The following is a 15,271-nucleotide window of genomic DNA, read 5'->3' as shown; positions in this document are numbered from 1 at the left end:
GTATTAAGTAAGGCAAGGGGAGGCACCGCTGCCGTTTGGAAGGTCGAGGTTTTCTCATTTGGTTGGATCTGGCTTTCATTCCCTACTTGCTGATAAGGGGTGGCTGTGGGGGGTTTCCCTTGATATGTCCTTACCTCGGCGGAGGCATGGTTGTAAGCCTGTGCTATCACCTCAGAGTAAGTCTTCCAAGTGTTGGCATTGATCATGTACTTGAAGAAACAATCATGTAGGCCTGCCGTGAAGGCCTTGAGGGTGGTCTTGTCATCTGCCTTAGTGCAGCGAGAATACTCATTGCTGAAACGACCGTCATACTCTCGTAGTGACTCATCTGGCTTCTGGCGAATAGTGTACAAGTCATCTGCAGAATGCAAGCGATCGGTCTGGAAGATGTGTTGAGAGATAAACAGCTTCCTCAGTTCCTCAAATGAGTCTATTGTCTCAGGTGGAAGACAGAAATACCAGTTTAGAGCTCCGCCAGAGAGGGTGGAGGGGAAGAGAAGACATCGCTCTTCGTCGGTGTGCATCTGATATGCCATGATGGACTCAAAGAGGTTAAGGTGTTCAATTGGGTCTTCCCTTTTAGTATAGAGTTGTAAACCAAGCTTTTGTTTTGTCTTTGCTTGAAGGGAGGTGTCAAGGATCCTTCTTGTGAGAGGGCCAGGCCTGGGTTGGTTCCAGTCAGGTATCTCGGCTTGACGTTCGGCCTTCAACTTGTTTACTTCCTCAAAGAGCCGTAGGACAAGGGGATCCTGAGTGGAGTCATGTACCACTGGGATTTTCTTTCATAAGTCTCCATCGCCTCTTGGAAGTAGGAAAGTTTAAGCAAGGGCGTGTGATTTTTCCTTGGACTCGCTGTATTGACTTCTAGGGCGAGTCTGTCGAAATACCTCAGAGTCCCCTGTACCTTCATGTTCCTCTAGGACTTGTCGTTCCTTCCCTAGATTGGCATCTGGCCTAGGTCGTGGGAGGGGACTGAGTCTTTCAGAAACCCTTGGGTCATTAATCTTCGAGCATATGTGGAGGGGATTCTCTCGACGTTGCTTTAGGAAGTCTTGGCAGTCACTATAAACGACTTTCGATCCTTCCAACCCTTCTGCAAGGAGGTGTCTTCCTTCACTTCTCCTGCTTCGGGTCGAAACAGCTGGGTTGAGAGAAGTCTCACGTTGATCAATGTTTTGATGATTAGCTCGCTCCTCATCAGGGATACCCATGTCGAAGGAAGGTGACCCTCCATGTTGGAGGGCACCCAGATAATGGTTGATATCCACAGGGGCAACGAGCTCGCATGTTTGAGTACACCTAGTTTCGTGGAGCGTCTCAAAGAGCTTCTCATACTACTCCTGGAAGACCTCATTCTTCATTGCTATCTTGTTGTTCTGAGCTCCTAGCTCATCGACTTTAGCTTGAAGAGCAACCCTTTTTCCTTCCTTCTTTCGTTGCTTCACACTAAGTGCAAGAGGGGTGTCATTCTGTGTGTTGTGGCTTCCTTCGCTCCCCATGTTGGAGAGGGATGCCTAGTCAAAAGAGAGTGTACGAATGGTGGAAACCAGCTTGACAAAGTTGAAGAGAGTGGGAATAAGTGTCGTTCCCACAGATGGCGCCAAATGTTGATGCACAAAATCAGCGAGGACTTTGGTACAGTGTTAAGTTTGTGACCTTCGCTAGATTGCTCTGGTCACTAGTGTGGATAAGTATGTAAATGGATAGAGACAGGGAAGCAAACACAAGATGTACGTGGTTCACCCAGATTGGCTACGTCCATGAAGTAGAGGAGTTCTCATTAATTGTGAAGGGTTTACACAAGTACATAGGTTCAAGCTCTCCTTTTATGAGTACAAGTGAATGATTTAGTGCAAATGACATTAGGAAATATTGTGAGAGAATGATCTCTATTTATAGAAAAGAGTTTCTAGTTTCATTCTGACATTGACACGTGTCGTGTTGTGATTGGCTTCTAATGTTGACAAATGTCACGCTATGATTGACTTCTGATGTCAACAAGTGTCACGCTGTGATTGGCCTCCTGGTTAGAGGGAAACTCTTCTGGGTCCTTGACAGTATAACGTTGACCGGTACTCAGTAATTTCGGGATTGGTCAAGTATGGTACAAATATTATCCATCTATATTATGCTGAAATTTTATAATAATAATAATTTGCCTTGTTATATTTCCCTAAATCTCAGTAGCTGCTCATACCCCAAAAGTTAAAGGTCTTTGCTTGGTTGATCATTCAAAATAAAATTCTAACCAATCAACTAAGTTTTAAGAGGAAAATGACAGTGAATACCAGTTGTCCTATATGTGGTGGTCCTGTTAAAATTTTTATTCAACTTTCGAGGGAGTGGTCTAAAGGTAGAGCTGTTTGGAATTTCATTGAAGGTCCCTAGTATTATTCTTTCTACTTTCAATTTAGACATGAAGGGATGGATTGTTATTGCTAACATACACTGTTACACTCTTTGGGCTGCGTCGGCTCAAAAGACCAAACACTTGACAGCAACCACTCTTTCAACCTTGGTGCTTAAGCGCCACAGTGCAAGTTTGATTCCCACCGATCCTCTTCCTCCTAACAACTAACAATCTAATTAACGCGATCATCTGTCAAAAAAAAAAAAGAACAAAAAACAGAACACCCACTTTGAACCGAAAGTCCAGTTATCACACCTATAGACTAGGGGTGGGCAAACGGGTACAGGAACCGCGGGTCGGGGCGGGTAATTAAGGTTCGGGGCGGGTACGGGCCGGTTCCAATTATTTAATAGGGGAAACGGGGCGGGCCGGGCCGGGCTTTTGATATTTTAGGGGCGGGCCGGTTCCAAATGTATAGAAAAACGGGGCCCCGGACCGGCCCGTTTTTAGACCAAATGGACGGACGAGATTGAAAAGGAACATAACGTCCAATCTTCATCGTTGATTTTACCCTAGTCTACTCTCTCTCTCTCCTCTCTGATCGACTTCGACTCCTCTGAATCTGTCTTCTTCGGTTCTTCCGCTCTTCTGCAGCTCCGCTGTTCCGTCTTCGACCCTCTCCGTCTCTCGCCGTCATGCTCTGCCGTCTGTGACTCAAGTCACTCAACTGTCTCTCCTCTCTGATCGAGCATTCTTCGATTCTTCTCCTCGACGACATCGGACATACTACCCAGACTTAGAGAACCCAGGCACCCGCGGTCCCACACCACCCATCTTCTCGTTCTCCTTCTTTCGTCCCCAACGACATTACCGCCGTCGCGACCACGAACACTCCATCGCCGCCGCCAGTTCAGGTGAATTCTTTACTGTTTGCTGAATTCTTCTATTTTTTGTGTTCTTTGGTATATATTTTGGGGAAGAATTGTTAATTGTGTGGATTTTGGACCAATTTGGTAATTGTTTATCTAATTGGTGATCTGGGTTCTTCGGGATTTTGCAGGTGGCTCGGGCTTCCGCATTCTCCTTTCCTTTGGACTCGTATATGGAAGCATCTTCTCAACTGCTCAAGTATCTCCAGACTCCAGGTACCTCGTTTCCTTTTTTTTATTTCAATTGACGCACCTTTTTATTTTATGAGATAAATTTGTTTTTTTTTATTACAAATTTGTATTGGGTTGGGTTGGTTTAAATTTGTTCTTTGTATGATTCCTTGTTCTAATGTCTTCTGATTGAGGTGGTATGAGGCTGTGCAGCTGTGTTTTTTTCTTTTCTTCGTAATGATTTTATTAAAAGGAGATTTTTAAATGACTGATGCTGTGGGGGTTCTGTGAGTGTGAGTCGATAAGTGTTTCGAGTTGTTTTTGGTTTTAGCTGGAAAGGTATCAAATGAGAAACAACCAAATGTCTGCATTGTAATATATCTTTGACACCAAGTTTTTGGTTTCTGAGATACTGTTGAATACTTTGACTAAGATAACAGTCACTGCCACTATCTTCTTTTAGGACATTTTCAATGCTCAATTATCTCGTATGTGAATGTGGAAGAAGCGAAAAAGTGGTGAGGAATTAGCTCATTCATCATGTAAAAGTTGAATGAATGAATGTTGAAACCCCAGCCAGTGTAATTACCATATTGCCAATCTTTGTTGGCTGTGCTAACTGCCAGAATCGAAGCAATTTGTGCAATCTGTGCAGTTTTTTCAAACTGCAATTTGTGCAATCCATGCAATTTTTTTCAAACTGCAATCTGTGATTTTTTCCAAACTGGAATCTGTGCAGCAAACATTTTTAAATAGCAAAAAAAAAAAAAAAAAAAAAGGACCCGTGTACCCGGACCGAACCAGCCCGTTTCAACCAGGCCGAGTAAGGTCCGGTTCCTATTTTCAGAATTGTAATACCCGACCCGGCCCGCCCCGTCTCCTTTAATTCCGGGTCCGGTTCGGTCCCTTCAAAAATGGGCCCGGCCCGGCCCGTGCCCACCCCTACTATAGACAGATTCCATTTATTGCAAGGAAAGTGAACATTGGGAGAGCAAGATTCTACGATCACTGGCATTTCTCGAATGAATGAATGCATTTAGCGGGATACCATTTCCTCATGCACATCATGGTTTATTTATGACATTTGGATTAAACAAATCAAAGGATGATCAAGCAACAAATAAAAAAGGACGTGCATGAGAAAAACGGTGCATAAATCATTTCCCTTCACAATAATGAACATACCAACATCGTTACGGTCTTATTTGATGTCCCCCAAGGAACCGTAACAATGTTACAAGTAGAATGCAAACAGAAGCGAGGAGCCGAAGTTGGTTGTATCATATGCTAACAATGTATATACTCTTATGAATACTGTTTTACAATACAAGTCACATTAAAGAATTCCGAAAACATGCAAAAAGGGGGCAAAAAAAAAAAAAAAAAAAAAAAGAAGTCTCAAGGGGGAACCAGATATCTAAAATTTGAATGGAAGCGGTCGACGTTGTATCCATCCGTAGCTCAATTTTTTCCACATTCACAATGGCACAAGAAAAACTTTATGATGGGAATATGGCCTCAAAGAATATGTTAAAAAAGGGAATCGGAAAAGTAAACTAACTACAGCTATGAAACTAATTTTATCTTGTGCCCCATGACAAAATATAACTCGGTTACAAGCCACGCCACCGGGTACAAGAGAGAACCGATCTGCTACATCACCTCTTCGTCAGCCTCTTCCGAGAGGCCTGTCGGTAACAAAACAATGGAAATAGAAAAAAATACATCACCATAACGAGCAAACACATCGGGACAATTATTACAAAACGGAACAGCTTTTTCATATGAAGTCGGTGCTATGAAGTTATTTCAAATAAAAATGGAGCTGTTTCAATTCTTACCCTAGCATCAGAAACAAGAATGCGTACGAAACACACAGCACAGGTGTATTCGAATAATCTTCACACACTTGATCGGTGAAACTAATAAATTAAATTTTCCTACAACACATCAGTTTTATGGCTGACATTGCATGGAAAAGAGCAGCGTGCCGTGAATGGCTCCTGAATACTGGGTAAAAATGTGAAGAAATTTAATTTGCAACTTGCCGAACATAACCCATCCATAACACCAGCCCATCCCTTACAGAATGGAAACTATGATTATTATAAAAATCTGATGGCATATCCCGAGTATATATGAATCTTTTCTCACCTCTGTAAAGGATCCATACAGCTGGACCGGCAGTCTTCATAAGGACCTAGTGGTGTGGTGTAAGCACTGCAAACAATAAAATATGAGAAAATTAGGATGCAAGAAAACAACCTGAACAGAGAAAACACAGGCAAACAAGGGGAAGGCCAAAGCAGCAAAAGGAATATCAAGTCACGTGAGAACTTATGACCAAAGAAAAGGCTCCACAAAATCCAATTTGTCTCTTTAGCGCTGAATTCTATCGAGTATTTGGTTTGAAAAGAATTCGGATGTCAGATTCCCTAGTCTCTCTCCTTGTATAACCACCACCCTCCCAACCAACAAGTACAATGGAAACTTCTTTTTCTTTCAAGTTTCTACAAAAAAAGGTTGTAATGGCACCGTAACTAGAATAAACTGAGGCCCCCAAGTACATATTGTAATTATAATATTGATTATAAGTACGTATAATATCCAATAATTGTTAGTAGAGAAAGTGGTAGAAGTAGTGAAAGCATAAAGTTGTCAGAATGGGAGTCAGAGATGGCGCTTCAGAATCAATTAATCACCAGAGACAAAATTGGATTTTCACACTGGCCCAACCAATAGCTTTTTAGGCTGACGAGGGTCCTTCATTATTCGTACCCCACTCTTCGTCAGCCTCGCTCCCGTTGATGAGTACAGCATCCGTAGAATCAGCATCCACCACAACAGCCTCCTCCTGGCTACCTTCTTCTCCATCATGTTCTTCAGCAGCCCGTTCCCCATTTTCTTCACTGTCCTGTTCAGAAACCTGTATAGAAAACAGATCAAAAAGGTAAATGAAGCGCTAGAGTTAAAAAGCCGATTCATAAAACAAATTGTTTTTGCAAAGGGAAAATTCAAACTGGTATAAAATTTGCATCCACTATGTATACCCCATGATTTGCTTCCCCATTTTCAAGAAGCTCTTCATCCGATTGCATATTCCTGAAAGCCTCCACAAGGGTGATGTGTGCTTTATCAACATGGTTTACGTACGCCTCTGCGGGAGGGTAAACACCCCTAAAATCAATCACACGAGAACAATTAATACCAGCTTAAGTTACTATAATAAACCATGACTAAGAGCAACTGACATCCTAAGGGAGATATCGTGAAGCCAAAAGAGAACATTTTCAGAAGAAGATATTGAGAAACTTGTGCCAACACATACAAACACACTCATACACAATTTGCAGAGGTACCTTGTCTCTGCAGCTTTCGATTCAACAGAAAGGGCAACTTGCCAATCATCAAACAAATTGGGATATTCTTCAGGATCAGCCAAAGACTCAGCAGCTTTCGGATTAACCTGCAGGTTAATAGTAAATCAAAGTTATGTTATTAGACAAGGACACATAAGTGGACGCATATGTATGCATCCAATCCAATTACATATGTAAGTAATTAATATGCATCTGCACATGCATATGAGCGCTTCAGTGTGTGTGTACATGTATGGTATTTTCTACCGTTTGAGCAGATTAGCAAAGATGGGAGCCCATCTAATGAATTATACTTGAGCATACCAGCATAAAGTATGGTGAAATCATTGCCGATCAGTGTGACTCCGTTATTTAAAACAACATAAAATACCAAAGGAAATGGAACATAAGAAATCACATAGAAAGACTGAGTACTGTGAATGGACAGATGCAAACATACAAAGCTGCAAGATAAACATAACAAACTGGTCCAAGCCAAAAGATGCAACAAACCAAGTTAACCAACTCTGGAGGAAGTTAATCCACAGGGATGTTTTTTGAAACATGAGATGTAGAAAAACTGGAAATAATAACCTTTTTTTTTTATGAAAGTTTGTAGATATGTGTTTAAAAATGAGTCAAGTTAGCTTTTCCAACTTTGAAAAGTAGAAGTGCCGCCTGAAATTTCCTAAAAAAAGAATATTAAAAGATAATGTTTCCTATATATTTTCGGTAGCAATTTCTGGATTCTGAAAAACAAGATAGTTAGAAAAGAAAAATAAGTTCTGTTGCATGCCAACATGGTTCTGATATGTTAAATCTCTAACAGGTGATATGAGACTGCCATATGGACAGCCAACCCAGCATACCTATTGTATCTAACAATAAACTGGTGCGAGGTTCTGATATGTTAAATCTCTAACAGGTGATATGAGACTGCCATATGGACAGCCTACACAGCATAACTATCGTATCTAACAATAAACTGGTGCGAGGTTTCTATACAACTGGTGCGAGGTTCTGATATGTCAAATCTCTAACAGGTGATATGAGACTGCCAAATGGACAGCCTACCCATCATAACTATCGTATCTAACAATAAACTGGTGCAAGGTTTCTATACAAGTTGCCATATCTAATTCTCTTAACATCACATGAAGCCAAAATAAGGAATGCAAACATAAGCATGCAGTGTCAAAATTAGACAAGCAAAGCAAAATCATAATGTCACCTTGCTCAGGTCTTTTCTCCAAATAGCTACTATCTCGGAAACCTTGCCTGGAATATATGATCGAGCCATCAAAGCAGCCTCAGGTATCCGATTGCTGCATAGACAATGCTTTATTAATCATTAGCTTTACCGCGTTATTCTGTGTAGTCATACTTTGAGGACAATGCTTTATTAATCATTAGCTTTACAGCATTATTCTGTGTAGTCATACTTTGAGGAAACAAATAAGCAATTACCTTTCCACCAGTAAATCAAGGCACTCTTCCAATCGACCCAACATGAATAAACAAAGGTATGCAACATTATTCTTCCCTTGTTCTTTAGCAAGGGATGCAAGTTTTGATATTCCTTCAACATCTCCAAGAGAAGAATACAGCAATAATAAACCACTCAAGTCCATGGCATACTTTAAACATTCCTCGGCCATGTCTAACTGCAAAATGTAATATAGACAAAGAGATGTAGTCAAAAGGTGCAAGTTAAACAGGGAGAAATATCAAAAGGGCACAAGACGAATGTGGTTGTGGTTAAGAAATTAATATGCACAATATTAAGAAAGAATAAGAATAAATAACCAACATACGCTTCCAGCAGACATAGCCAATTCACCTAACTGCTTCCATTTAGACTCACTTTGCACCTCAGTGGCAATTTCCTGCAAGAAACAAATGAAAATTCACTTGGAAATAAACCACATTATTCACTTCAACGACTACAACACATATAAAAACCTAACATCAAAGTTATGTCTCCTTGGACTTACCTTCGCAATTTCTAATCTACCAAGCTGTATGGCTAGTTCAAATCTGTAATCAGGATCGGTAGCCACTTCAAGTGCTTCCTCTATCATACCTCGTGATTCCAAGAAACGAGCCACACTTCAAGAACCGGAAGTTTAAATGTTAAAAGGGAAACACCAAAGAATGTGTTAAGATAGTAACAATGAAGCATCCTATATGAGATTTAACTTTGCGATTGAAATCTGGAAATAAGTAAAAAGATTGCAATGGAAGTTCTATTATACAGTAAAAAATATTCAAGTACAATATAATCAGCGTACAAAAAGAAATACTACTGAAATTGTAATTTACTACAAAGTATCGAATTTTCCAGGGTGTGCAAAGGATATTACTATTAATTTCATTTCAGTGGTTGGAGGCTAAATTTGTGCATCAGAAGTACCGAGTGACAAATAAAGGGCTTAAATTAAAAACTATAAAAGTATAAAGATTTAATACATAAACAATTTTGAAATACTTCTATGTGATCCATTTGGAACACTTTCATGGTAAGTTGTATCAAACCAGTAGTTTTCCTATTGACTGAAATGCAGTTATATTCTCATGCCACAAATACAATATTGCCCAGTAATAAGGGGACATCTGATGCCATTATGCCAAAGAAACTAATAGGTACCTGTTATGGTGCTCTTTAGGAATTGAAGGCAAAACTTCATTGGCCCTTTCAATGTCTCCGCGCATTACAAGAGTCTTATATTCAATCAAACTCAGAAGTAGTGTGTATCCCATTACACTGCACAGTTTAAATTTAATAAGAACAAACAAAAAAACATAATAGAAGTTGCTAATAGATGACTGTCTTGATTCACAAACAAAAAAGTGCACTCACTTGAACTCTTTGTCTATCAGAAACACCCGACTTTGATTGGCAAGATAACCCAACAAGTACATTGGTCGGTCTAAATGAAACATTGTGGTTACCTCGCCACCAACACAGTAATTAAGCCTCCAAGAGGAGTTGTTGTAAATGAAACAATCCCCAACCCATAAACCAGTCCTGACACGTTCATTCATTTCATGAAGAAGCTCAAAAGCATCTTCAACACCTTGTTCATCTACAGGTCTTCCGCTATCTAAGTAAGAAGAGACTACGTCCCGCTGCACCATTATCATATGCAATCTCACAAATCATTATACCAAACCATTTTATGAAATATGAATGATGAAAACTTAAACAACGGGGGAAGGAAGAAGAACCCAACTAGCGAAGATGCTTACATTGTATTTCAAGATGTAGAATGATGTATCACTGGCAACAGCCACTAAATCACCACTATCAGCCCAATAGAGATTCTGCCAAGTTGCAAAATATAGAATTATAGAAAAATGAAAATACCAATTACAGGCTATTTGAGATAGGTAGGGGAGACTCACTTTAACAGTTACATCAATTCGGCGAATCAACCTACATTCAGCCCAATCATAAAAGCAAATAAAATCATTTGAGCACATTGCCAGTAAAATTCCCCCGTAAATATGTTCAGCCGAAAATGTAGGTCGAATACTCCTCTTCTCCTGAAATATGCCATTGCCATCAATAAAAACACACGCTCCCTAACAGAGTTATCAAGATCTACAGTCATAGTAATAGTAGTTTTAAGGTGACATCTAAGAGCCCATAAGAACTATAACCCAAATGCAGTAATTACTAACAAGTTGCAGTACAAAGAAATTACAATAGAAGCACAGAACAGCTATTAGTATATTCAAGAAAAACATTTTGATACACAAAGGCAAGAAAAACAAAAAGGAAGCCAAATTCCAGCAGAAAAAAATAATAAAGAAAAAAATCTTGTGTTGAACTTTTAACATGAAAACCATACTGCACGGTTGATAAACTAGAAAATTACAAACCTGGAAGTTTTTAGTGAAAATCTTAATCTTTGAAGTACTCTCTCTAACAGCGTATTCTCCATCAGTTGACCAAGCAAATTCCAAAGCAGAACCAAATGAACGATTTCTCCAGGCCAAAGCAGTATATATAATGTACTCTCCATCTCCACAAACAACAACAAACCTCCCATTGGGATTATGCCTTAAGCTCTGTAAAACAAAAAATTGAGCAAAGATAAATCAGGCAATGCATTTATTGCACACTCACAGAACTGCAAAACAGCAAACAACATCCAACACACAGGAAAGCTTGCATCCAGCAACTTAAAGAAGGAAAACAAGATGCCAGTATGATGGATACTACAATAGAAGATTTTAAAGTCTATCACCATCCATTCAAAACAGGATTGTCTGGAAACACAACCCATCAAGATGACAACATGTAAATCTCACTTCAATTCAAGCACATCTTCCCTTGCCAAGTAAGTAAAAACGATAGGCTATCCCGTCAAGATGACAATATGTAAATCTCACTTCAATTCAAGCACATCTTCCCTTACCAAGTAAGTAAAAATGATAGGCTGTAGCAGAAATTATTGAAACTGAAAGATGTAGATCTCAAGAAAGGAACATGATTGAAAAATAAGAATCAAAGAAAGCCTTACCTGAGGGTAAAGATCACATGTGCCCAACTCCTTAACAGCCAAAGGCAATCTCTCTCCATCAGTAACCTATAGAGTATAGCAAACATAAATGACTGATGTTGACTACCAAAGAGGAAGGGGGAACAGGAAGCAAAGAAAAAGAGTTAATCTGAATGTGCTCAAACCTCGAAATCAGCTCCCACACTCTTAATGTTCACAGTTTGAATTTCATTATGCTTAGCCCAAATGATCTTTCCACTATTGTCCATACTTGCCACAGGTACTTCACGGCCCAGTTTTACCATAATTGTTCCTTCGTCATAACCAAGTACAACCCTGACCAAGTTTATGAGTAGAACAGAATCATTTTGAGTACAGTTTTCTTGTACGACATTACACGTGCAGCATTGAAATTTGAAAAACATACTGCACAACCTAAATGGGTCCATTTTCTCACAAACTTCAAGCAAATAATAAAAATTTAACAAAGAATAAGGGGCCCCTATTGATGTTAGTCCAATAAAAGGTAACTATCTATGATTTCCAAACTCACCGCCTTGAGCTCTTCATGTATCCAATAGCCCAAACTCTTTCAAGCCCATAATTCAATGTATTCTCAAGCCTGTAGATGAAGCATAAAATTATCATTGGCCTCGCCATTCAATGATTTGAAAATAGAGGAATTAGTTTGAAAATAAAACATTCAAAAAGTTGTTTCAACTTTTTAAAAGAACAAAAAAAAAGGCTATAAATTTGAAAATTCACCCAAAGTATAGCATCCTAGGATGTGAGGTTCCAAAATGTTGCAAGGCACCAGAATTACCTGTAAGTGGTTGAATGCCATATTCGAACTGTTCCATCCTCAGACCCTGTTATTATTATAGGAAGCTCAGGATGGAAACATACAGCAGAAACATTGTGTGTATGGCCATCAAGTGTCTGGACACAACTTTTGGTTTGATAGTCCCACACCTGTTTCCATATTATTATACATGAATTTTTCCAAATCATAACAAAGATATACAATCAAAGAATTACTGAAGAAAAAGGTTAACTTGTGGGAGACCTTAGCAGTGTGATCATCAGATCCAGTAATTAGATAAGGCCTATCACCACCCGTAAAGTAATCGACACAATTAACTCCTTTCTGATGGGCATCCAATGTAAAATTTGGGTCTGGGGAGCCTAGATTCCATATCTAGGAAAAACCATTAGCACAATTAGCACCATTACACAAAAAACGTAGTAGAATATGCAGGAAATCCAGACCATGCCAGCGTACCTTTATGGTGCGATCAAGAGATGCACTTGCAAATGTGTTGGTATCTTTCGGATTAAATGTCACTTGCATCACATAATGGGAGTGTCCTTCAAATATCTGAGTACAAACCCAACCCTTGTCCCAATCCCAGAGCTTGATAAGCATATCATCGGATGATGACAGCACATACGGGAGTGTAGGATGAACAGCCACACATCTAATGTAGTCAGTATGTGCCTCAAATACTTTAACCTTATCCATTGTATTGTAATTGTATACACGAATGAACATGTCATCAGCTCCGGCAACAACCCATTGCTTGCGAGCAATAAATTTGGCTGACCTAACTGCAGACCAGTGACTTAAACATTAAAGCATGATGATGATCTTACTGAGAAAAATTCCAAAAAGAATATCTATCAAGCATAAAAATTTGCAAAGAGGCAAAGTAAATACCTGGTAACTCTGTGACCTCAAAAGACTTAGCCATGGTCTGAAACAGTATCAAGAAAATTCAAGTTAGCAATCCTTACTGCAACCAAATAAAGAAACCTAAATTTCAAAAGCTTACTTTAAGTTTAAGACAACTCTCCAAGGAAGGAATGCTAAACATATGTTTTTTTTTTCATAGCAGAATAGCACAATACCACAAAAGATACCGTACCAATCACAACAAACGAACTTTTTCTAAGTAGATCAAAATACATTTATGTACAGCTCTAGGAAGAGGATTTGTGAAATGATCAGTGTAATTATAAAGTTTCTGCCGGTAGCTATATCTGCTCAGTGTCTAAGGCTACATCTGACAAAATAACCAAATTGAATTCTAAAATGTAGACAAATCATGTCATGGGACAGTCCAAGATCAGTAAATCACTAATTGCTTCCTTCCTTTAATTTGCCATTTGGTTCATGTACACAATTAAGGATGTGCATGTATGATCTCACAGTTGTACAAGTTCAATTACTTCATTTCTAGCTCTTTCAGTTCAACCCAAAACATTTGTTTAACAAGTGATGAAACACCGACCAACAAGTTTAGTTGTTATAGTACAACAATCACTCTTAAGATAGTTGCATATTCCTCTTAAGATCAAGCTTTACATGTACTTTCAGAAATGGTAACTTGTGGTAATAGATCTAGATCATACCTGCGTCTGGTAGTTCCAAATACACACAGTTCCTGAATATAAACTTGCCAAAATCCTGCAGTAAAATTATCATCATTAGTGGTTTATCAGAAAACTACAGTTTTCACCAAATTAACTTGGATCCTATCGTAACTAAGTGGCAACTGGTAAGAGAACCAATGTGTTCATCCCAACTCCATTTCTAATGGGAATTCAAATTATAGTTAAGTCCTTTTATAAAATTAACTACAAAGACAACTTGGAATTCGAAAACAAAAATATAAGAACCTAGCAATGTCATGGCACCCCAGTCAACGGTTGCTGCCTCATGCAAAATGCAGGCCACATCCTTACACTTAATATGAAAAATACTATGCTAAAGGAATACTGTGTTGGCACCGCTACTCTCACTAACGAGTCGTCAATAGCATATTGTAAGATGTACAAAAGAAAAAATAAATATGAGATATCAGGAAGAAGAGCTCGGGTGCATGGCATTGCTCTTGTTACTTGCTAATCTGTTACAAATTTCATTTTTTATATCAATTTTAACAGAATACTAATACAGAAGACAATGTAGTTACCATGGTTCTGTTGGATGCAGATCCACAGATTTTACTCTCTCTGATCTTTGAGCGAGTTTTCTCTGAACCAAAAGAATAAAATTAGACCATTTTCCGCACAATTCAGAATACAACTATTAGGATCATGATCTGATCCACATATCGAAACGAAATAAAAGGAATTCAAATAAAAATTACCTTGATTTCCAGTCTGAGAGGCTGTTAACACATCGCAAAAACAAAGAAAACCAATCAGTGCAAAATTAAAACACCAAATCTCAAATAATATTACAAACTCCGATATATGCCGAATTATGGAACAGTACAATAACAACGCAGAATTGATATTTAACCACATTGAACACCAGATCTCGATGAAATTCAAGTTAAAAAAAATGCCATGTTTGGTTGCCGATAAACGAAGTCAAACGAAATATAGAGAATTGTGAAAACGTCAAATTCCATGCAACCAAACAGAGTCTACGAAATTGCAAGAGTCTCAGTGAAATTGATACGCTTGGTCAAACAATGAGGAATTGGCACCAAATCGAAACGGATTTGAATCAGATCTAAGATGCAGTCTAATGTCGGTAGATTGCAGGGAAGCCGGACGAGATCAAAAGACTCACCATTTTCGCAGAGCTCCGGCCGAGATCAGAGTTGGACAAACCTAGCGATCCAGGTGATCCGAGCTCAGAGACGGAGGGGAAGGAGGAAGAGAGCGAGGGAGGGAGAGAGAATTCGGTGTTTTAGCACACGGAGAGAAAAGAGCTCTATGTCTGTAAAATACGAGAGCGAGCAAAAGCTTTGCGGTTAAGTGAGTAATTTTACGATAGTGCCACTGGTGGGGCAAACCGGTTCGCGGTGTAGGGCCGCAAAGGTTGTTGATGATGGCGGTACGTGGATTTATGAACGGTGGAGATTGCCGAGTGGTAGCTCATTTGGTGTAAGGTGTGAACAATGTGATGGAGTGCATTTTTGCCCATCATCTTAAGATATT

At 39.2% G+C, this 15,271-nt stretch overlaps 1 protein-coding gene across 7 annotated transcripts; it reads right to left on the bottom strand.

The window, feature by feature from the left end:
- Nucleotides 1-4,721: 4,721 nt before the first annotated feature.
- LOC126634044 (coatomer subunit beta'-2-like) lies at nt 4,722-15,065 on the bottom strand. Of its 7 annotated transcripts, none has more exons than XR_007627168.1 (25): nt 14,901-15,064; nt 14,470-14,490; nt 14,293-14,354; nt 13,730-13,784; nt 13,035-13,071; nt 12,600-12,925; nt 12,384-12,515; nt 12,141-12,289; nt 11,871-11,939; nt 11,503-11,653; nt 11,339-11,404; nt 10,695-10,883; nt 10,215-10,355; nt 10,059-10,133; nt 9,670-9,938; nt 9,457-9,573; nt 8,804-8,918; nt 8,624-8,695; nt 8,277-8,473; nt 8,041-8,134; nt 6,810-6,916; nt 6,501-6,627; nt 6,153-6,376; nt 5,605-5,670; nt 4,722-5,138 (listed from the first exon to the last, which is right to left on the bottom strand). XR_007627168.1 is itself a non-coding variant. In XM_050304528.1 (25 exons), exons 1-24 carry the CDS (start codon nt 14,901-14,903, stop codon nt 5,651-5,653), a joined length of 2,742 nt encoding a protein of 913 aa, XP_050160485.1. In that variant the 5' UTR covers nt 14,904-15,065; the 3' UTR covers nt 4,722-5,138; nt 5,605-5,650. The 7 variants fall into 7 exon arrangements, 4 of the variants coding, with proteins under 4 accessions (XP_050160485.1, XP_050160486.1, XP_050160487.1 ...); XM_050304528.1 differs by having other exon boundaries at nt 6,229-6,376; nt 14,901-15,065; XR_007627167.1 differs by lacking the exon at nt 4,722-5,138 and adding an exon at nt 5,207-5,531.
- Nucleotides 15,066-15,271: the final 206 nt, after the last annotated feature.

This window comes from Malus sylvestris, chromosome 9 (genome assembly GCF_916048215.2).
Source record: "Malus sylvestris chromosome 9, drMalSylv7.2, whole genome shotgun sequence".
NCBI classification, from domain to species: Eukaryota; Viridiplantae; Streptophyta; class Magnoliopsida; order Rosales; family Rosaceae; genus Malus; species Malus sylvestris.
The sequence above is the reverse complement of the archived record's forward strand: the minus strand, read 5'-3'. Positions and strand labels throughout refer to the sequence as shown.